Source organism: Centroberyx gerrardi, chromosome 14 (genome assembly GCF_048128805.1).
Source record: "Centroberyx gerrardi isolate f3 chromosome 14, fCenGer3.hap1.cur.20231027, whole genome shotgun sequence".
Lineage (NCBI taxonomy): Eukaryota > Metazoa > Chordata > Actinopteri > Beryciformes > Berycidae > Centroberyx > Centroberyx gerrardi.
Genome location: NC_136010.1, coordinates 21,631,837 through 21,648,223, shown reverse-complemented (window position 1 = coordinate 21,648,223; position 16,387 = coordinate 21,631,837). Strand labels below are relative to the sequence as shown.

Here is a 16,387-nt window from a genome sequence, read left to right as displayed (position 1 = left end):
TATTGGGATTTGGTGTCAAAATACAATAGCCTAATCCTCAAAAAATGTCATAATATAGCTGATGCAAAGTCAGTAAAATTGTATTTTCACCCCACAAATCACTATGAAATTCCTTTAATATTCAGTGTCTGTAGCATAGAGTTCAAAGTCACCTTATCATACTTAATGGTATTTTTTAATCTCCTATGGTGTCACTATAATATTCCTATAGGATACATTCTAGTTTTGCTGTGGTAAAAATGTATTATGTATATATGTTCATATGTTATATATGTTCATGCCACTAGGTGTGTGTGGGAGGATTTGTTAAAGGTCTCCCCTCACTGAGCTTCTTTACTAGGCTAAATGTCATATCTTTTTAAATGAAAGTGAAATGTGAGTCTTTTCCTTAAGTCATGACCTTTTATCACAGGCATATTGACACACCTTAGAAACAAACTCCATGTCTTAATCAGCCAAGCTCAGTGTGTGATTCTGTTTATGGGAACATAATTGATATCATGTTTAAAAAAAAACAAAAAAACGACAATGATGGTAGAATACAGTTGGCAATATACAATTTTTATTCAAACATTGTCCTTTGAATTTTAACAATATTCAGTAGGATTTAAACAAAGAGCTATTTATCTGAAAATTCTTTAATTTTCTTTGAATGCAGTAGAAAAGAGTATATAGGAATATCACAGATTTAAAAAATATCTGCATAGGCTGAGAAAGGAGACCCAAAGAACCCCACAGGAAACAATACGTCCTTGGCTTTAAGCAAGGCGACATACAGATAAAAAATATGAGAGAATTTGACCTTTTTCGACGCACCTTTGCCATGATCTCGCTCATAGACATTCACTGAAACAGGTCAGGAAAAGAAGGGGACAACGCCAGACAACCTGAAGACACCCAAGTCACAAGTCAATCCATTCATCATGGCACAACCCATGTCCACAGGACAAAGTAGACACTACACAGATATCAAACTCCTTCTCCTCTAGGCAGTCACGCCATCCTCTGAATGGGGGGATTATAATCTCAGTCCATAGTGGTTTATGAAATCCAAGCTATAGAGAAGCTGGTCGTACCATAATACAGAGTACAGCATCATGCGAGTATAGAAGATGATGGCAGTGGCGTCCATCATGTTGGTCAGCTGCACACAGAAAATAAGAAACGTTTGAATGTTGAAGGGAATGACAGCCTCTGAAGCAGCACCAAAATCATTTGAAGATTTTCAGGATGTAAACATTTATGGTTTGGATTGTAATGTGGAGTAATGCTGGTCGGTGATCAGTATGTAGCAAGAGAGGAATGTTTTTCTCTCCAAAGATGGGTGGGGGACACAGAACTAGTTTTCAGCTAAGCAGTTCCTCTCAGCCAAGCTAAGTTTCACAGGAATACGTGCACAAAAAAAACATACTTGTAATGTGAAAGTGTTGCTATAGTATATATTTATATCATTCATGTCAGTTGTTATTTATCCTATAACTATAGGAGGTACCATAAACAATACAGAGGATGGCAAAATGATGCTGAAAGCAAAATAGACCATCGGGATATTTTAAAAGGAATAAATTATAAAGATGATATATACAAAATATTAGCATTAAGGATATTTACAGTTAATTTTAAAAATGCCAATTCATTTCCTATACATGTTTGGGAAGGCTTTGCACTCTGCCCCCTACAGGCTGAAGGGAGGCATCGCCATATTTAGCACAGTATCACTATCCATTGCCCATTTGTCATCTACACTGACAACAGAACCATAACAATACCTCCAGTGTAAGATCATCAAATGCATCAAAACAGAAATCTCCTTCACATTTATGAAGGTCAAGACTGAAAAGAGACATGAAAGAAGATTCACTTGATTTTAATCTGAATGATTGAAAACAAATCAATGCCTTTAAACCATGGTGCTGAGCCACGGCCGGTACTGTACACAGGTGCAGGATCTGAAAACAGTGGATTTTCCTTTGAGTAGAATTTCAGGGCTTCCCCTTACCCAACTCAAACTTCATTGTAAGAAAAGTTCAGCGTAGTAAAAATACACTTTTACACAGTAGAAGAGAGCACTGTACAAAAGAGATTTCATTGGCACAAAAAAAAAACAAAAAAAAACTTGCAGCAGAATTCTAGTCTTCTCCATCCTGAGAGGAGCGTTAGTGATCAGTAGCCATTTCTTTTCAGGAAAAGTCACAAATAGAAAACATTAGATACAGAGAAAGACGTATTCTCCTCTATTCTTTGTGTTGTACTGTATGTTGGTCACAGCGATAAACCAATTAATCCCGACTAACCGCAATGATGCACAGTCAAGGATGGTTACGAAGCAAACTGTAAAATCATTCACCTGAAAATATTCCAGTTGATCCAGGTCTGATAACAACAATTAATTAAAAATCTAATATCCGGGATATCCTGGCAAATACGGTCCCAAAGTGTTGCTTCTCAAGTAGCCAATCTGTGGACATTAATTGGAAGACAGAGTCTGACCACATGAGTTTCAATGGGGATCCCAACAATGGTGTCACAGAAGTGGACATCCTGAAGTGGTGCTTTCAGCAGGACATGACTCCAACCATCACCCTCTGGACTCCCTTGTTTCACCCATATGCAATCTTTCATATGGTTCAGAGTCAGCCACAGTGTTGAACCTGACTAACTACAAGACCACACACGTCACATGAATTAACACAGGCAATAGGGAATGCATGGGTCATGTGTGTCTTACAAACACAAGGAAGGTAGGTAAACCTGCTTGGCTGTATAGTCCGTTGATAAAAAATTTGACTGACAAGCAAGAGAAGATAAACTGTATGACAACCTAAAAAATAATAATATATTAGTCCTATCCTTTGAAAATAGTCTCTCAGAACTGACATGTTGGAGAGTATAATGACGGTAACTATAGAAAGAGGCAGGTACTGAATGTTGTTGATTGGTTTGATGAATCCCGTTGGCAGTCCCAGATGCCAGAGAGGCGAGAGTCATTGATTGTATCCAGGATCCTGTTGTACATACACACCCGCACACATCCATGTCCATGCACGCTAAAGCAGATGCATGCTCAGATTTGCACATGCAACATGCACACACACACACACACACATACACACACACACACACACACACACACACACATATAGACACACAGTTACAGGTTCTCTCCCGGCTGGTACTGGGGCTCTGTGGAGGTGAAGTAGTCCTCCAGGAAGCCCTGCAGGTACTCGAAGGTGGGCCTCTCCTCGGGCTCCTTCCTCCAGCAGGTCAGCATCAACTCGTGCAGGGACTCGGGGCACTCTGCTGGGCAGGGCATCCTGTAGCCGCGCTCCACCTGGTCCAGCACCTCCCGGTTTACCATACCTGGGAAGGGGAACAGAGATATATCATCATGTTGGAAGCATGTAGTTATGCTGTGTGCAAATTAATTCCCCAGGCAGAAAAAACAGTGAGGATATTATTCTTGCCTGGATAGGGCACTCGGCCTTTGGTGGCCAGTTCAGTCAGCAGGACGCCAAAGGACCAGACATCAGACTTAATGGTGAAGCGGCCATAGAGAGCCGCCTCAGGAGCCGTCCACTTGATGGGAAACTTGGCTCCTGCAAGACGACACAAATACCAGAAAGTCAAAACAGGATCATTGTAACACAAACTGAGGGAAAATATCACCTTCCATTCATGGATAGATGAGAGAGTAACCTGGGGACTTACTCCCAATAAGCACTAGTGACGCATTAAAATGCAGTGTAAAAACAAGCTAACTAGTGCCCTCCAGTGGTCTTACCCTGCCTTGCAGTGTATTCGTTGTCCTCAATGAGGCGAGCCAGACCAAAATCAGCCACTTTGCACACCAGGTTGTCTCCCACCAGGATGTTAGCAGCTCTCAGGTCTCTGTGCACGTAGTTCATCCTCTCCACATAAGCCATTCCTGAAGCAATCTGAGGAAGAAGGAAAGTTTCATGATCGGCTATATCAGAGGCAGATACTCTAGATGCCAAAAAGGAATGATGAAGCATTTTTTGAGCTGATTTCATTTTCATGTGATGTGGTAGGAGATGATTTGTGCTGACCTGTGAGGCCATGTCCACCAGTTGAGGGAGGCGGAGCATTTTACCCATGTCCCCTTTCAGGAAGTCCAGTAAGCTACCTGTTAGTGGGGACACACGTGTTAGTATGGCTATGTTAGAGCTGCTGTGGTAATGTTTGAACATTTGAGCTTTTATTAAAGTTTTCAAATATGTGTTTATGCACAAAAGCTTTATTCTTATTCCTCTATTCTTATCCTGAGCCATAGTATGAAAACAAAATCATGAAAACTGAGTAATATGGGACCTGTAAAGTTTGTACATTAATAAGTTTGTTTATATGTGAAAGTGTGTAGAGTCCATGCTGACCTTGTCCCATGTACTCAGTGACGATGTAGATCGGTTCCTCAGACACCACAGCGTAGAGCTGAACCAGCTTTTCATGTCTCAGCTTCTTCATGACCTGGGCTTCCTGGAGGAAGGCCTCAGGAGACATGGTGCCCGGCTTCAGAGTCTTGATAGCCACCCGCGTCGTACCGTTCCATGTTCCTGGTAAAAACAAGAGTCATAGGAGTCATAACAGTATCCACTGTTGCAACTTTGATTTAAGAATCATTGGGTTGGCATGCTGGCTAGGACCATGAAATATTTTCTAAATGTGGGATGCCAATGTCAGTTATCAGCTATAACAACAACAACAGCGGGAGGAATGAACAAGATTAGTTCCAAAGCACTCTTCAGAAAAAAAATAAAAAGCTTTAATTTCAGTGCTACAGTTCAAAAGAACATATTAAAAACAATTCCAACGCAGACATGCTGTGGCCTTCATCAGGAGTAGAACTACATGCATTTTGGTCTTCATGCATTTTGATATGTGTGTGTCAGTTTTTGCCTGAAGAGTGCCTTGGAACTCCTTTTTTCATTAAGCATCTACCCCAAACCAAAGAGCAGCTTCAACGAATGCCTCCACACACAGAAACCCAATAGAAGCACTCTCTATCCTTTCTTTTTCAACAACAACAACAACAAATCGGAGATACAAAGCTTCTCCAGGGAATCAATCACGACACAACTTACCCATCCAGACCTCTCCGAAGCAGCCCTGTCCCAGCTTGAGGTCAAGGCGGAGGGACTCTCTGGGGATCTCCCAGGCGTCCCTGGCCAGGCCCTGGGTCTGAGGCTTCAGGACAGGACACACCTCCGTCAGACAGTGACATAGCCCATCAGCATGCTCTGAGGGACGGGAGAGAGGAGAGGGAATATGGTTAAGTCCTAGTCTTGCCAATTCCATTACTTTAGTTATCAGAGAATAGTCTTCCGAGAGACTTTAGATGACTAAAGATGGGAGGAGCTGTGAAAGGAAGGGGAAAAGCGTTTAGTTTTGTGTGAACTCACTGCGATAGTGATTGACAAGCTGCTGCAGGTTGCTGAACTGTGTACGCGATGTGATGTAGAAGCCTCCGCTGTCCAGCTTCCTGATCTTGTAGTGTTTGACGTTCAGCCCTTTGGTGTTGTCGTAGTCCAATACAGACAGACAGTAGGCACCTGGGAACGATGACAGCAGATATGATAACTATGACCTGATGAAATGTACTACAATCATATTTAATTCTAATAGTCTGGAAGAAAACTATTGTTATTATGTTTCACATAAAAACCCTGTAAATTAAATGGAATGATTCAATTGCTCGCATGGGATCAATTGGATGAAAATTTCAGATTGGAAGAGTCTGATGGACAGTGCGGTCTTTATGCCACCAGAGGGCAGAATCAGTCAAGTGAACCAGTCTGACTGACAGGCTCAGAGCACCCCAAGGCGATGCCGCCTCCTCCTCTCAGTGTTAGAACGGGGCGATATGGCCCATGGTTGTACAGTCCTCAGCCCTGGCTCCACACTGACCTACTTCTGTCTGGCTCACCCACCCACCCACCCACCCAAGACCTCCCCACTGCTCCTGCTCAACCATCTACTCCCTCCCCTCTCAGCAACCCCTCATCCACCTCACTCCCCTCCTTCCCCTCCCCTCTGTGATCTCTTTTCTCGCTCTACGCAGAGATCCGCCATGTACACTCACGTGCATTTGCCGTAATATGAACTAGCAGGGATCCTGTACTGTACATGCATATATAAATGACAGACAGACACACACACACACACACACACACACACAGAGCCGGGGGAGCCTGTAGGGACTGTGCAGCAGCAGCAGCAGCAGCTGAGCAGCTGCCTATCAGAACCGTCTCCAGACTGAGTCCCACAGGCGTCAAATCCAACCATTTCCCATCTGCCCTGATTCGTCTCTGTTCTGTACCCACTCTGCCACAGCGCAGCGGGGCGCACAGTGAACAGCAGTGTATCATGTCTTTTTTTTTTTTAAGATTTATTTTTGTCATTTTTATGCTTTATTCGACAGAGTTAGTGAGAGAGAGACAGGAAGGCATGGGAGAGAGAGAGGGGAGGACATGCAGCAAATGAACCCGGGTCGCTGCGGGAAGGACTGAGCCTTATGGTACACGCTCTACTCGGTGAGTCACCGGGGCGCCCCGGGGTATCATGTCTTACTTATGAAAATAACTTTTCTTCTCTCTAATGGATTTTTTTGTAAAATATGTCAAACATACATATTATAATACACAGTATCTGCACATGCTGTTGTTAGAGTAAATAACACTTTCAAGCTAATCCTTACATTCATGTCTCGACAAAAAACATTTTTAAAAAACAGATTTTCAACAACCCGGATACTACGGATGACTAGCATTCTTGTGATCATTCTGGTTCACGTTAAAGGGGCAATAGGTATAAGGCTAAGACAAAATGGCTATAACATATCTGTGGTGGTTTGATTGGGTTGTTGATCAATACCAAGGACTTAACGATTACTTCACCAGGTGCTGAGATGCTTTCAAAACTCACTTTCCGGCCCTGTACTCTGTTTGGGAACAAAAACTCTCCACCCATTGGAATTTCAAAACTCCCAGTCCCGCCCCCACCCACTTGGATTTTCAACTGCTCAACAGTGGAGGACGGTGCCTCCAGGACATTTCATTCTCAAAGCAAATGTCAAAGCAGTGCTGTTATTACGGTACTTTGTGATATATTCCCTCTTCACTTGATGTTTCTGTTGGATCAAAGTAGCTAGCTTACTTGTCAAAGTAGCTAGCTTACTCATCAAATTAGGTATCTTAGGTTGATCAAATTAGCTAGCTTGCTTGTCTCTATTGTGAAAGTGCAACTTTATTATTTGTGTCAATTACTTGCTAAAAGTCATAGGTTACTTACTGCCCCTTTAACATAGTGTCAAACAGAGGCAGGGTGAGTGATGAGTTTTCCTGCTTGTTTATATGGAGGTGACACGTACCTTTGGTCGTCTCGCTCTCTCTCACCAGGAAAGTCCCTCTCCTGTTCTCCAAACTGAGCAGCAGCCTCTCCGAGTCGCGGCGTGTGATCTTGCCAAAGTACCACCTAGAGAGGCCGAGAGAGGACACACGGGACACAGGGAGCAGGTTGGTAAGGGGGAAAAGGTGTATGTGGGTGAAAGAGGAGGAAGGAGTGAGTTGCTGCTTGTGGTTTCTGAAAGTAAAGTGAAAGAAAAAAATCTGTCTTTGCATGCCCCATTCCAGATGCATTGCATACCGATGCCTATAGTATAACAACCGCTTACCTGGACTCCATAGTCAGTCTGAGATGACTGGTGGAGCAGGAAACAAAGGTGAGAAATGGAGTTGTTATAAAAGGTTAGCATGTGTTCGCATGTAAAGATCAGTAGTGGAGTATAAAGGATAAAGGGATTACAATCACTGAGGTACAGGTGCTCGCTTCAAAGTCACACTGAGATAAAAGCTGAAATGAATTTGCTAAAGAATCATACATTTGAGTGCAAATTGTTCCATGTGCTTGATGAAAGGAATAGATAAAAGAGACAGAGCAAGAAAAAAAAAAGAAAGGAGGGATTTACTCTTCTGCCTGGATGGAGTCGGATGGAGCCACATAATTGCTGGGGATATAACCGCTCTCTCCGGTGGTCAGGGAGCGCGCCAGCCACCAGTCCCCTTCTCTGCACAGATGAAACGAAACACACAGCTTCACAGATGCTCATCACACATCCAAAAGACTAATAAAACAGTCTTTAAGGATCTTAGGGCCGGTGTTTATCAAGTGTCTCAGAGTAGAAATAAACTCAAGCTGATCTAACATCCATTTTTGCCTTTCTGGCTGTAACTGGCTCACTGAAATGATTAAGGGCATGTAGCGCCTACAGTAACTGAGCACTCGGCTCCTGGAGAAGCTTGATAAACGCAGGCCCAAGGATTTTATGGGGAATCTACATGTTTAGCTAGTGGGACCTCAGGTTTGGATGTTCAAAAACAATATTTGGAAGTTATCTAATGATAGACAAACATGCATTCATGTGGGTATGACAGCAGGGAAGGATGGTGCCTGTGTGCTACAGTTTATCAGGGGTGAGTTGCTGTAGCTTTGCAGCACTGGATTCACTTGTAGAATTTGATGGAAAATTTAGGTTTGTCTTACAATGTGTTCGCTACCTACAGTTGACTTGAGATGATTATAGTGCTGCAAGGCTTTGGACCAACTTCCCTTGAGTACTGAGGGAGCATGGGACATGGACAGAGTTATGTGGTTTGTGCCTTTCTAGTGGAGTGGTGTTACAGTGCACAAGCATACGCTTCAGGTGGTACGAATACATCTAGGTAAACACACACAACCACAGTGCAATCACGTAAGATTCCAAAGAAGCTTCACAAACCTGCAGTTCACCTTCCTCCTACAAACAAATATGACGGTGTGTGATGGAGAAATGGGCAGAGGAAAGGAGAGATCAAAAGGAAATGGTGAAAAAGGAGGGGGTTAAAGATGCAGAGAGAGCACGTTTTGAGCAGTAGCAGGCTAGTAGAGTACACAGTCCACAACAGAATCATAAAACCACTAGAAGCACTCGTAAACTCCCACAACTCACTCAGGAGAGGCAACAATCTAAATTATTTTCTCAGAAACCAATATAGTGTGTATGTTAAAGCTATGAAACCAACACTAAAATATTTAAATCATTACATAACTGAGAGAGAAGGAAGGGGAAATAATGAGGCAAAGGAGGGGAGGGGGTTGTTAAAATAAAAACAAAGGGATGCAGAGGGCCCGACATTATCATAATAAAAGCCTATCATATCATTGTGCGTTATTATATTAGGCATGGTGCAGCAATCTAAGAGAGCTAAGACAAAGCTGAGGGACTCCTAATTTGACTGCGATGCCCCATTAACAGGGGTTCAACTAATCTTAGAGTCGGTTCATAGAATCTGGGTGCATTTGACCCAATAATGATCCAGGTCTGTGGCTTGAGGGCCAGATGCAGCGATAATCCACTATTGTCCTCAGCTCATGCCTTCTAGGTCAGCAGTTTGTTAGCAGGCATGCAGCACTGGGGGTTCAGCGCTACAGTATATGGTTCACTGCACCTCTATTGATTCCTACAGCAAGCCCCTATTTTGAAAACAAGCGAGATGCCCCTTAAACAGGTTAGGTTTGCATTGTGTAACTGAGATTTGTTCCACCCCCTCGCACTTTGTCTACTTTTCAGGAATTAGGTCGCAAGTAGCAACAAAAATAGCCATGTCCCTTCCTGAGGTGGACTGACCGGTGAGGTAGAACCAGCCTCGGAGAAGCTGTGCGCTTTTGTGAATGGGCAGCAGAGAAAGGGAAAATTGAGCAGAAACTTGTCAGTTCACACAAAAACAAGCCCTGCTGAGGGGAGCCCGTTCCTATGGTTACAGGACGACAAGTGACATGCATTTTGGGTTGCAGAACAGTCAGATAACAGAGCAATAACCCAGACAGACATGTAGAGTACAGTGTGTACGTGCATGTGTACGTGTGAGTGCATGGTTATCCCTTATCATCGTGTGTATGCAAAAGTGAATTCTGGGACTATTCCTGAGTGTACGTGTGTGTATGAGTGATAATAAAGAGCGAGAGGGAGAGAGAGACTGATAAAGGGAGGGTGTGATTGCTTGCTGTATTTTCCTTACGTGTTGTTGACGATCTGGAGGCGTTCGCCCTTCCTAAAGGACAGATCTGACGCCGTTCGAGACTCATAGTCATATAATGCCACGAAGGTTGTAACGCCCCCTGTTGGGAGACAGAGTTTGGCTATTACCAAAAAACTGCATAATGGACATACAGTAGAGTTAAAACAAGCCACACATTAAACCAGTAAATCTAAAAATCAAAGACTAAGGCTGAGATTCCTACCTGCTAGTGTGCTTCTATTAGGAGAGGTGACACTGTTATTGTCCACACCCCCAAACAGGGCCAGCTCCGCGTTATTGGCCATGGGCTGACTGGCACGGAGACCTCCATCCACAGTAGGGCTCCGGTTGGGCGTTAAGGACTGTTGGGTGGAATTGAGGTGGTGTCCGCCGGCCCCTCCCCCAGAGCTGAGGTTGCCATCGAGGCTGCGGGTTCGCTGGCCTACATCCTTGGGCTTACTCTTGGATCCCCCCATGGCCGAGGCCTGTTGCACAGACACAGAGGAAAAAAAACAACCTGTGAGACCTCGGACAAAAAAATGAACACAGTTGAAGTTGCGTTTCAAAGCACCGATAAAGATCTAGTGCAGAACATTTCTGAATCTTTCGTCAAACGGACTTGCCTCCTTATGTCATTCTCTCAGAATGGCAGCACATTCTTTGGCGAAATTCCTCCGACTGCCACAAGGCCAGATGCAGAAACCAGAGACAGATTGGAGGCCGCAGCTCTAAACCCACCGAGACACAGTGTCATGTAGACCACATAAACCAATACTTCCCTACGGATGGTCTAGCAGCTGCCGCGCCTCAGTTTCAACACAGATATGAGATACACTCCCCCCCCACACACACACACTACCACCAGCAGTGCGCACACACACAGGCGCACATGTCACACATGCCCACATGCACATGTGCAAGCTCATACACAGATGCACATACATACTGACACAGAAACAAGCTGCTGCACTAAGAAGAAATAACCTCCAGTGCCTTTGCTTTGTTGTGTCAGAGTCCTTGTTTTGACTTTGCTCACACGTAATAAGACAAAAAAAAAGAAGAAAAAAAAAAAGCTGTCTATCACCAACCCAACCCCTATTCATACCCATTCATTCATCCATTACTTCATTCAGTAAAGTGGGAACTAAAAAGTGCTGGGTAAGCGTTGGCACTGCGTTCATAATACTCATCATCTGCAACCATGGATCCATCTATATGCTCCACATCGGTCGTAACACATGCCAGTATATAACTAATATAGTTTGTATTTTTACATGATGCTGACTCAAAGTATGTGGTAATAACCAAAACACAGAAGACGTAAAGGAGTATCAGTGAAGTAGTGCCGGACAGAATGAAGAGGAATTAGCGATGACTGAGAGGCTATCAAGAATTGTACATGAAGGAGTGTTCAGTAACAGGCCCAATTAAGACACTAAGACCTGGTGAAAACACACTCAAAGTCATGAGGAGAGTTTTGGATTGTTGCGGCTGTTCTCTATCTCTCGTCATTTCTCCAGCCTCCCTGCCCACTCAGGCACGTGAAGTATCTCAGGACTCTGTAATCACAGCTTAGTGCAGGGAAATCATTACACTAAGCCTGGGATAATTTAGGGACTCAAGCCCCTGCATCATGGACAGATAGAACCATGGGAGGTTCGCTAGGAAATACTAATTTACAGAAAACACCAAGTTGGGGTGGAGAACACTGGAAAAGCCCCAGATTTGATAAGTAAATAAGTGAAATGGTCACTGTCTGGGGGTCAGAGTGCATGCGGACAGCGTCAGGCTACTCAAGCCTGTTGCTATTTAGAATCCTTTAGATCTAACTTTGGAGTCAGTCATTGCATGAGTTCAGTCTCATTCACAAGCGGTGTGTCTAATCCTAGACAAATGGCATGCTACACTAGCAGGCTGGCAGCCAGGCATGTTAGAGCGATGCAGTGACATATGGTGGAAAATGTATGGCACAAAGAGACACACGGATCTCTCACCATGCGAGGGAAATTAGCGAGAGCTGTCGCTGGTGCTTGTCGACCATATAGGATGCAGCCTGCCTGGAGAGTGGAGGCGGAGGCCACAGGGGAGACGGGGGGGCTTACTGGTGTGTTTTCAGGCAGCTTAGGAGATTCCTATGGATTTGGATGCGTGCAGCGGCCAAGTGTGCCTGCTCATCTCAGAGGAGCAGCGAGGCAGTTCAGAAAATAATAACAAAATGGGACAGAAAGATATCTACATTTATAGAGAGTGGAGAGTGAGAGAGTGGAGGGGAGAGAAAGGAAGGGGAGGGAAAATAACATGGGAGTTCGTTTTTTGCCAAGCATCATGAATGGGTGATTGGTGGGGGAGACAATAGGGGAGAGAGGGGGGGGGAGCGAGGACGGGTCAATGGGGACGGATGGTCGATGTCTCCCCCGGGGGCATGTCTGCAGAAAGGGGTCGCGTCACAGTAAGTGTGTGTAACAGTAACAGTGTGCACAGGTTAACACACACACACACACACACACACACACACACACACACACTCACAGTCACATACAAGAGCAGACACAAAGATGACTGGTGGCACAGGGAGCCGCTCTTTGTGTCTTTTGTGCTCTCCCCCCAGCAGACTGGTTGCATGGTTAATAAGCCTTTTCAGGCAGAGCGCAGGGGAGACACTTCCTCTCCCATCCCAATGCCTCCATCATGTAAAAATCCACGCAATTGACACTTTCACTTAAAGAGATGTCACCTTAATGAGATGCCTCAGATGGTGTTTATGTAACACATTAATGCAGACAAACCTCGCCTCAATAACTGTGAATTATGCTGACACAATATGCTTGTAGTGCTCAACAGCAGCTGTGCCTATAATAGGGCATCAGACATAGTAAATCAATGATACAGTTTCAATGCCAAATGGAGGAAAGGGAAGAGACACCCATTTGAACGTCTTACAGATTTTTAGGCTGAATAGAATTTGGTTGCTTTGACAAAGAGTGGCTTAATACACAGAGAAAATGCGCTGAAAAGTCCCAGAAAGAAACCTTGACTGAACCGAGTAAACATGAAACAGAGTATTAAGGAGTCTGGGGCCTTTCTTCACACTCGGTTTCAAACAAAGGCGTCTTTTGTCAGCTCACAGCAGGCGGCTTGCACAAGACAGAGAGGTGGCCTGTGGCTTGTGGACTGCCAGACCCTAGCGTGTTTTAGCTCATCTTTGCTCTAACAGCCACCAGGAAATATGGAAATGAAGGGAGTCACGAAGGCGAAACACTGTCATGTTGTGCGGGAGGGCAAGAGGGATCGTGTCTGTGTGCGCACGCAAGCATTCTGGTGTGTGATCACCCGGTGAGGTCTGGCTCGCTCTAGCCAGTGATAGCGAGAGCCTGGTTTTGGGCCTAATAGGCCTGAGGTACAGTAACCAAGGAGCACCTACTCTCTGTGAAGCAGAGCTGCATGAAAATCCCCCGGGCAAGGCAGGGAGTTTGGGGGGGGGGGGGGGGGGATTTGCTTAATTATGCACAAGATCTGGCAATGAATTCCAAATCCTTCAAGTCTCATGGGCTTTGGTTGAATGGGAATAGTCTTTTAATATTGCTGCTGGGGTTGGTTTTTTTTCCACTGAACTCTGCATTTCTCTGTTTTGCTTTGTTTTTCATTTCTTATGAGAGGAAAACAAGGATAATCTCTGAATAGTATCCACATAATGAAACAATGGAAAGGATGCGGTGCCATTCATCTATTAACAGGCTTCCTTGATCAGGTCTTTGTCAGGGCAGGATCAGGACGCTCCCCCATCAATTCAATAACACAGACTTTGTACTGAACACCCTTAGCGCGCTCTGTCTATTTAAAAAAAAAGATCTTTTCATCTTTTGGGGAAGATCAAGCAATCATGAACATCAAAATTGAGCAAGCTTGATTCAGATGTTGTGCATGCAGGTTTAATGAGAGCAAACTGAAGCAAACCCAGAGAAGAGAGACTGAGACAGATAGTGAAACTCTGCTATGTGAAGAGGCAAGTTTGGACTTGTACGTTGAGATGACAGCTACAGTAGACCCCATACCTCCACCTCAGGGTGCTTGTTGCTGTTGGTCTTTGGTCTAAAACGAGGATTGGGCATGTTCTGACAACCTACCTTCACTAGAAGAAAAGGCACTTTCATGCCTCTGGCAATAGGTTAAAGGTCACAAATTAAGCTTTTGCTATAACACTATCATTACAACAATTACACTGCTGTATTAACACATTGTAATTTTGTAATTATACAGGAATAACAAGTGTTACAGTCCTTTCATTTATGCCTGTTCACCTACAGCTTAATGATGGATCACTGAGGGCAAGGAAGAGGGGATTAGTATAGCGAGCCTTCTGCATTTTTTCTCTGACGCCAACTGACCTGCTTTACACACTAAGCTGAAATACCAACTGAGTAACGTATGGCCATGAATGCAAAAGAAAGAAATGGCTCGGTCTCTCCGGGTTAATAAATCTCCAAGTGAGATGAAATGATCCTGAATGTGGTCACTGTGCTGCAAAGAGCAGAGTAACAGAGACAAATTGACGTTTAGTCCCCATGGGCCTCCTCTGCCTCTGCAAGGCCTCTTTCCCTCCAGCTGACATCAGTGGGAGAACAACAGGTGCCAGACTGCTGGGAGATAACATCCTGTTTTTATTGCATTTGCATGAGCAGACATCAAACGTTTGAAATGGTGTGTGTGTGTGTTTGTCACTTGAGTATGCTTGGGCTCGAGGAGGCTGGGTGGATGGCTGGACAAGCTGTACTCATAAAGTTAAAATCAGGACAGAACAAACAAACTCCATCGCACATTTGCTGCACGCAACTTAAACACAGCGTACATTACCACTGTAATCCTGAAAGGTTAAACAGCAGACCAGGTATACTTGTCTTGACCGATGACATCACATAACCTGTTTCCCATGGCCCTGTCTGTTGTATAGCTCTCTAAACCAAAGGCATAGTGAACGCAGGATGCATGCAGCACAAGGCAGGGTAAATTCACTATATGACAGGAGTGATCCTGGTTTAAGGATACCTGATAACATGTTGACAAATTCCAATCTCCCTGGTTTTTATAGTGTTGCTCTCGAAAAGGAATGAATGTGCAAACAGCAAGTGATCTAGCTCAGGGGAAAGGAAGCAAGACATAAAGTCGGCAAGTGTGTGTGCATGAGAGAGAGTGAGTGTGTGTGTACAGTGAGTGCATGCACGTGTGTCTGTGCCTGCATAGTTTGTGTGTGTGTGTGTGTGTGTGTGTGTGTATGTGTGACTTTGTACATGTGATCCTAATGTCAGCCTGGTGGATGTATTCCTTCATCTTAATGCTCTCTGTGTAATTACTACAGGGAAAAGTGGGGAGGCTTTGGCTCCTGCATGCGTCAGCAGCCACCAATCGTCGCATAATCCAGCGCTGCTTGTTCTGCCCAGATTATCAACATCTATTCCCTAATCGTGTTCGCCAAATGCCGTGATGACATTCCATCTGGGGCCCTGCAAACAACACGGTTACTGAAACGACAGGACTGGATATACCGGTCAAACCGCTACTGCTGCCGTTACCGTTCCTTCAAGCACATCTCTCATCCTGTCTCGACAGATCCATCTGCTGTGGGGAAACAGCACAGCGCACAAAGTAGCAAATCTCCACTGACAGCACCCAGAACAGGTCGCTGGTTACTCGCACACAGGGTTTGATGAGGTAACATCAGTAACGCTTATCCTGCACCGAGTCAGGTGGTCCGGTTCCTGGTACTTAACAAAGGTCAGTTGCAGTTGAACATGGTCTTGTTTCTCTTCTCCTTCCACAAACAAGAACAGAGGAAATGGCTGCTGGGATATGTTTACACACCCCTACCCCCGCACTTTTTTCAGAAACCACCTATGACATCCACCCATCCACACTTCCCATTCAGTTACACATTGAGTCAATCATTACAAAGTTGAGATGAAGTATCAGTGCAGAGAGCATATGTCGTAAACTCAAGCTGTTGGCATTTCACCTCTTTTGTACCGCAGCTAGGCCTACCCAGTGCAGTGTGTGTGCATCAAACTGTGAACCAGAAAGCTCCTCCGTGTTTCGGCGGTCTGAAGATAAACATACGCCCTCGGTGGTGGGACGTTGCTGAGTTCGGGATAAAGCGTGTGTGTACCGATCCCCCCTGTGCTCCTATCACGGACAGACACAGGGATGGGAGGTGTTGAAGTCAATATTTACCGCTCCGCACAGACACGGCCTGGCCGTTGCTATGGAGGCGATTCCAAGCATTCCACAAAGCAACAAACTGCACAGATGTAGGCTAGCTGCACACC

At 44.6% G+C, this 16,387-nt stretch overlaps 1 protein-coding gene across 1 annotated transcript; it reads right to left on the bottom strand.

The window, feature by feature from the left end:
* Positions 1 to 1,851: 1,851 nt before the first annotated feature.
* On the bottom strand, positions 1,852 to 10,546 carry src (v-src avian sarcoma (Schmidt-Ruppin A-2) viral oncogene homolog). Its single transcript, XM_071915471.2, has 11 exons — positions 10,294 to 10,546; positions 10,071 to 10,170; positions 7,982 to 8,080; positions 7,385 to 7,488; positions 5,418 to 5,567; positions 5,100 to 5,255; positions 4,392 to 4,571; positions 4,068 to 4,144; positions 3,782 to 3,935; positions 3,465 to 3,596; positions 1,852 to 3,360 (listed from the first exon to the last, which is right to left on the bottom strand). The coding sequence occupies exons 1-11, from the start codon at positions 10,544 to 10,546 to the stop codon at positions 3,152 to 3,154; spliced, it is 1,614 nt and encodes a 537-aa protein (XP_071771572.1). The 3' UTR covers positions 1,852 to 3,151.
* Positions 10,547 to 16,387: the final 5,841 nt, after the last annotated feature.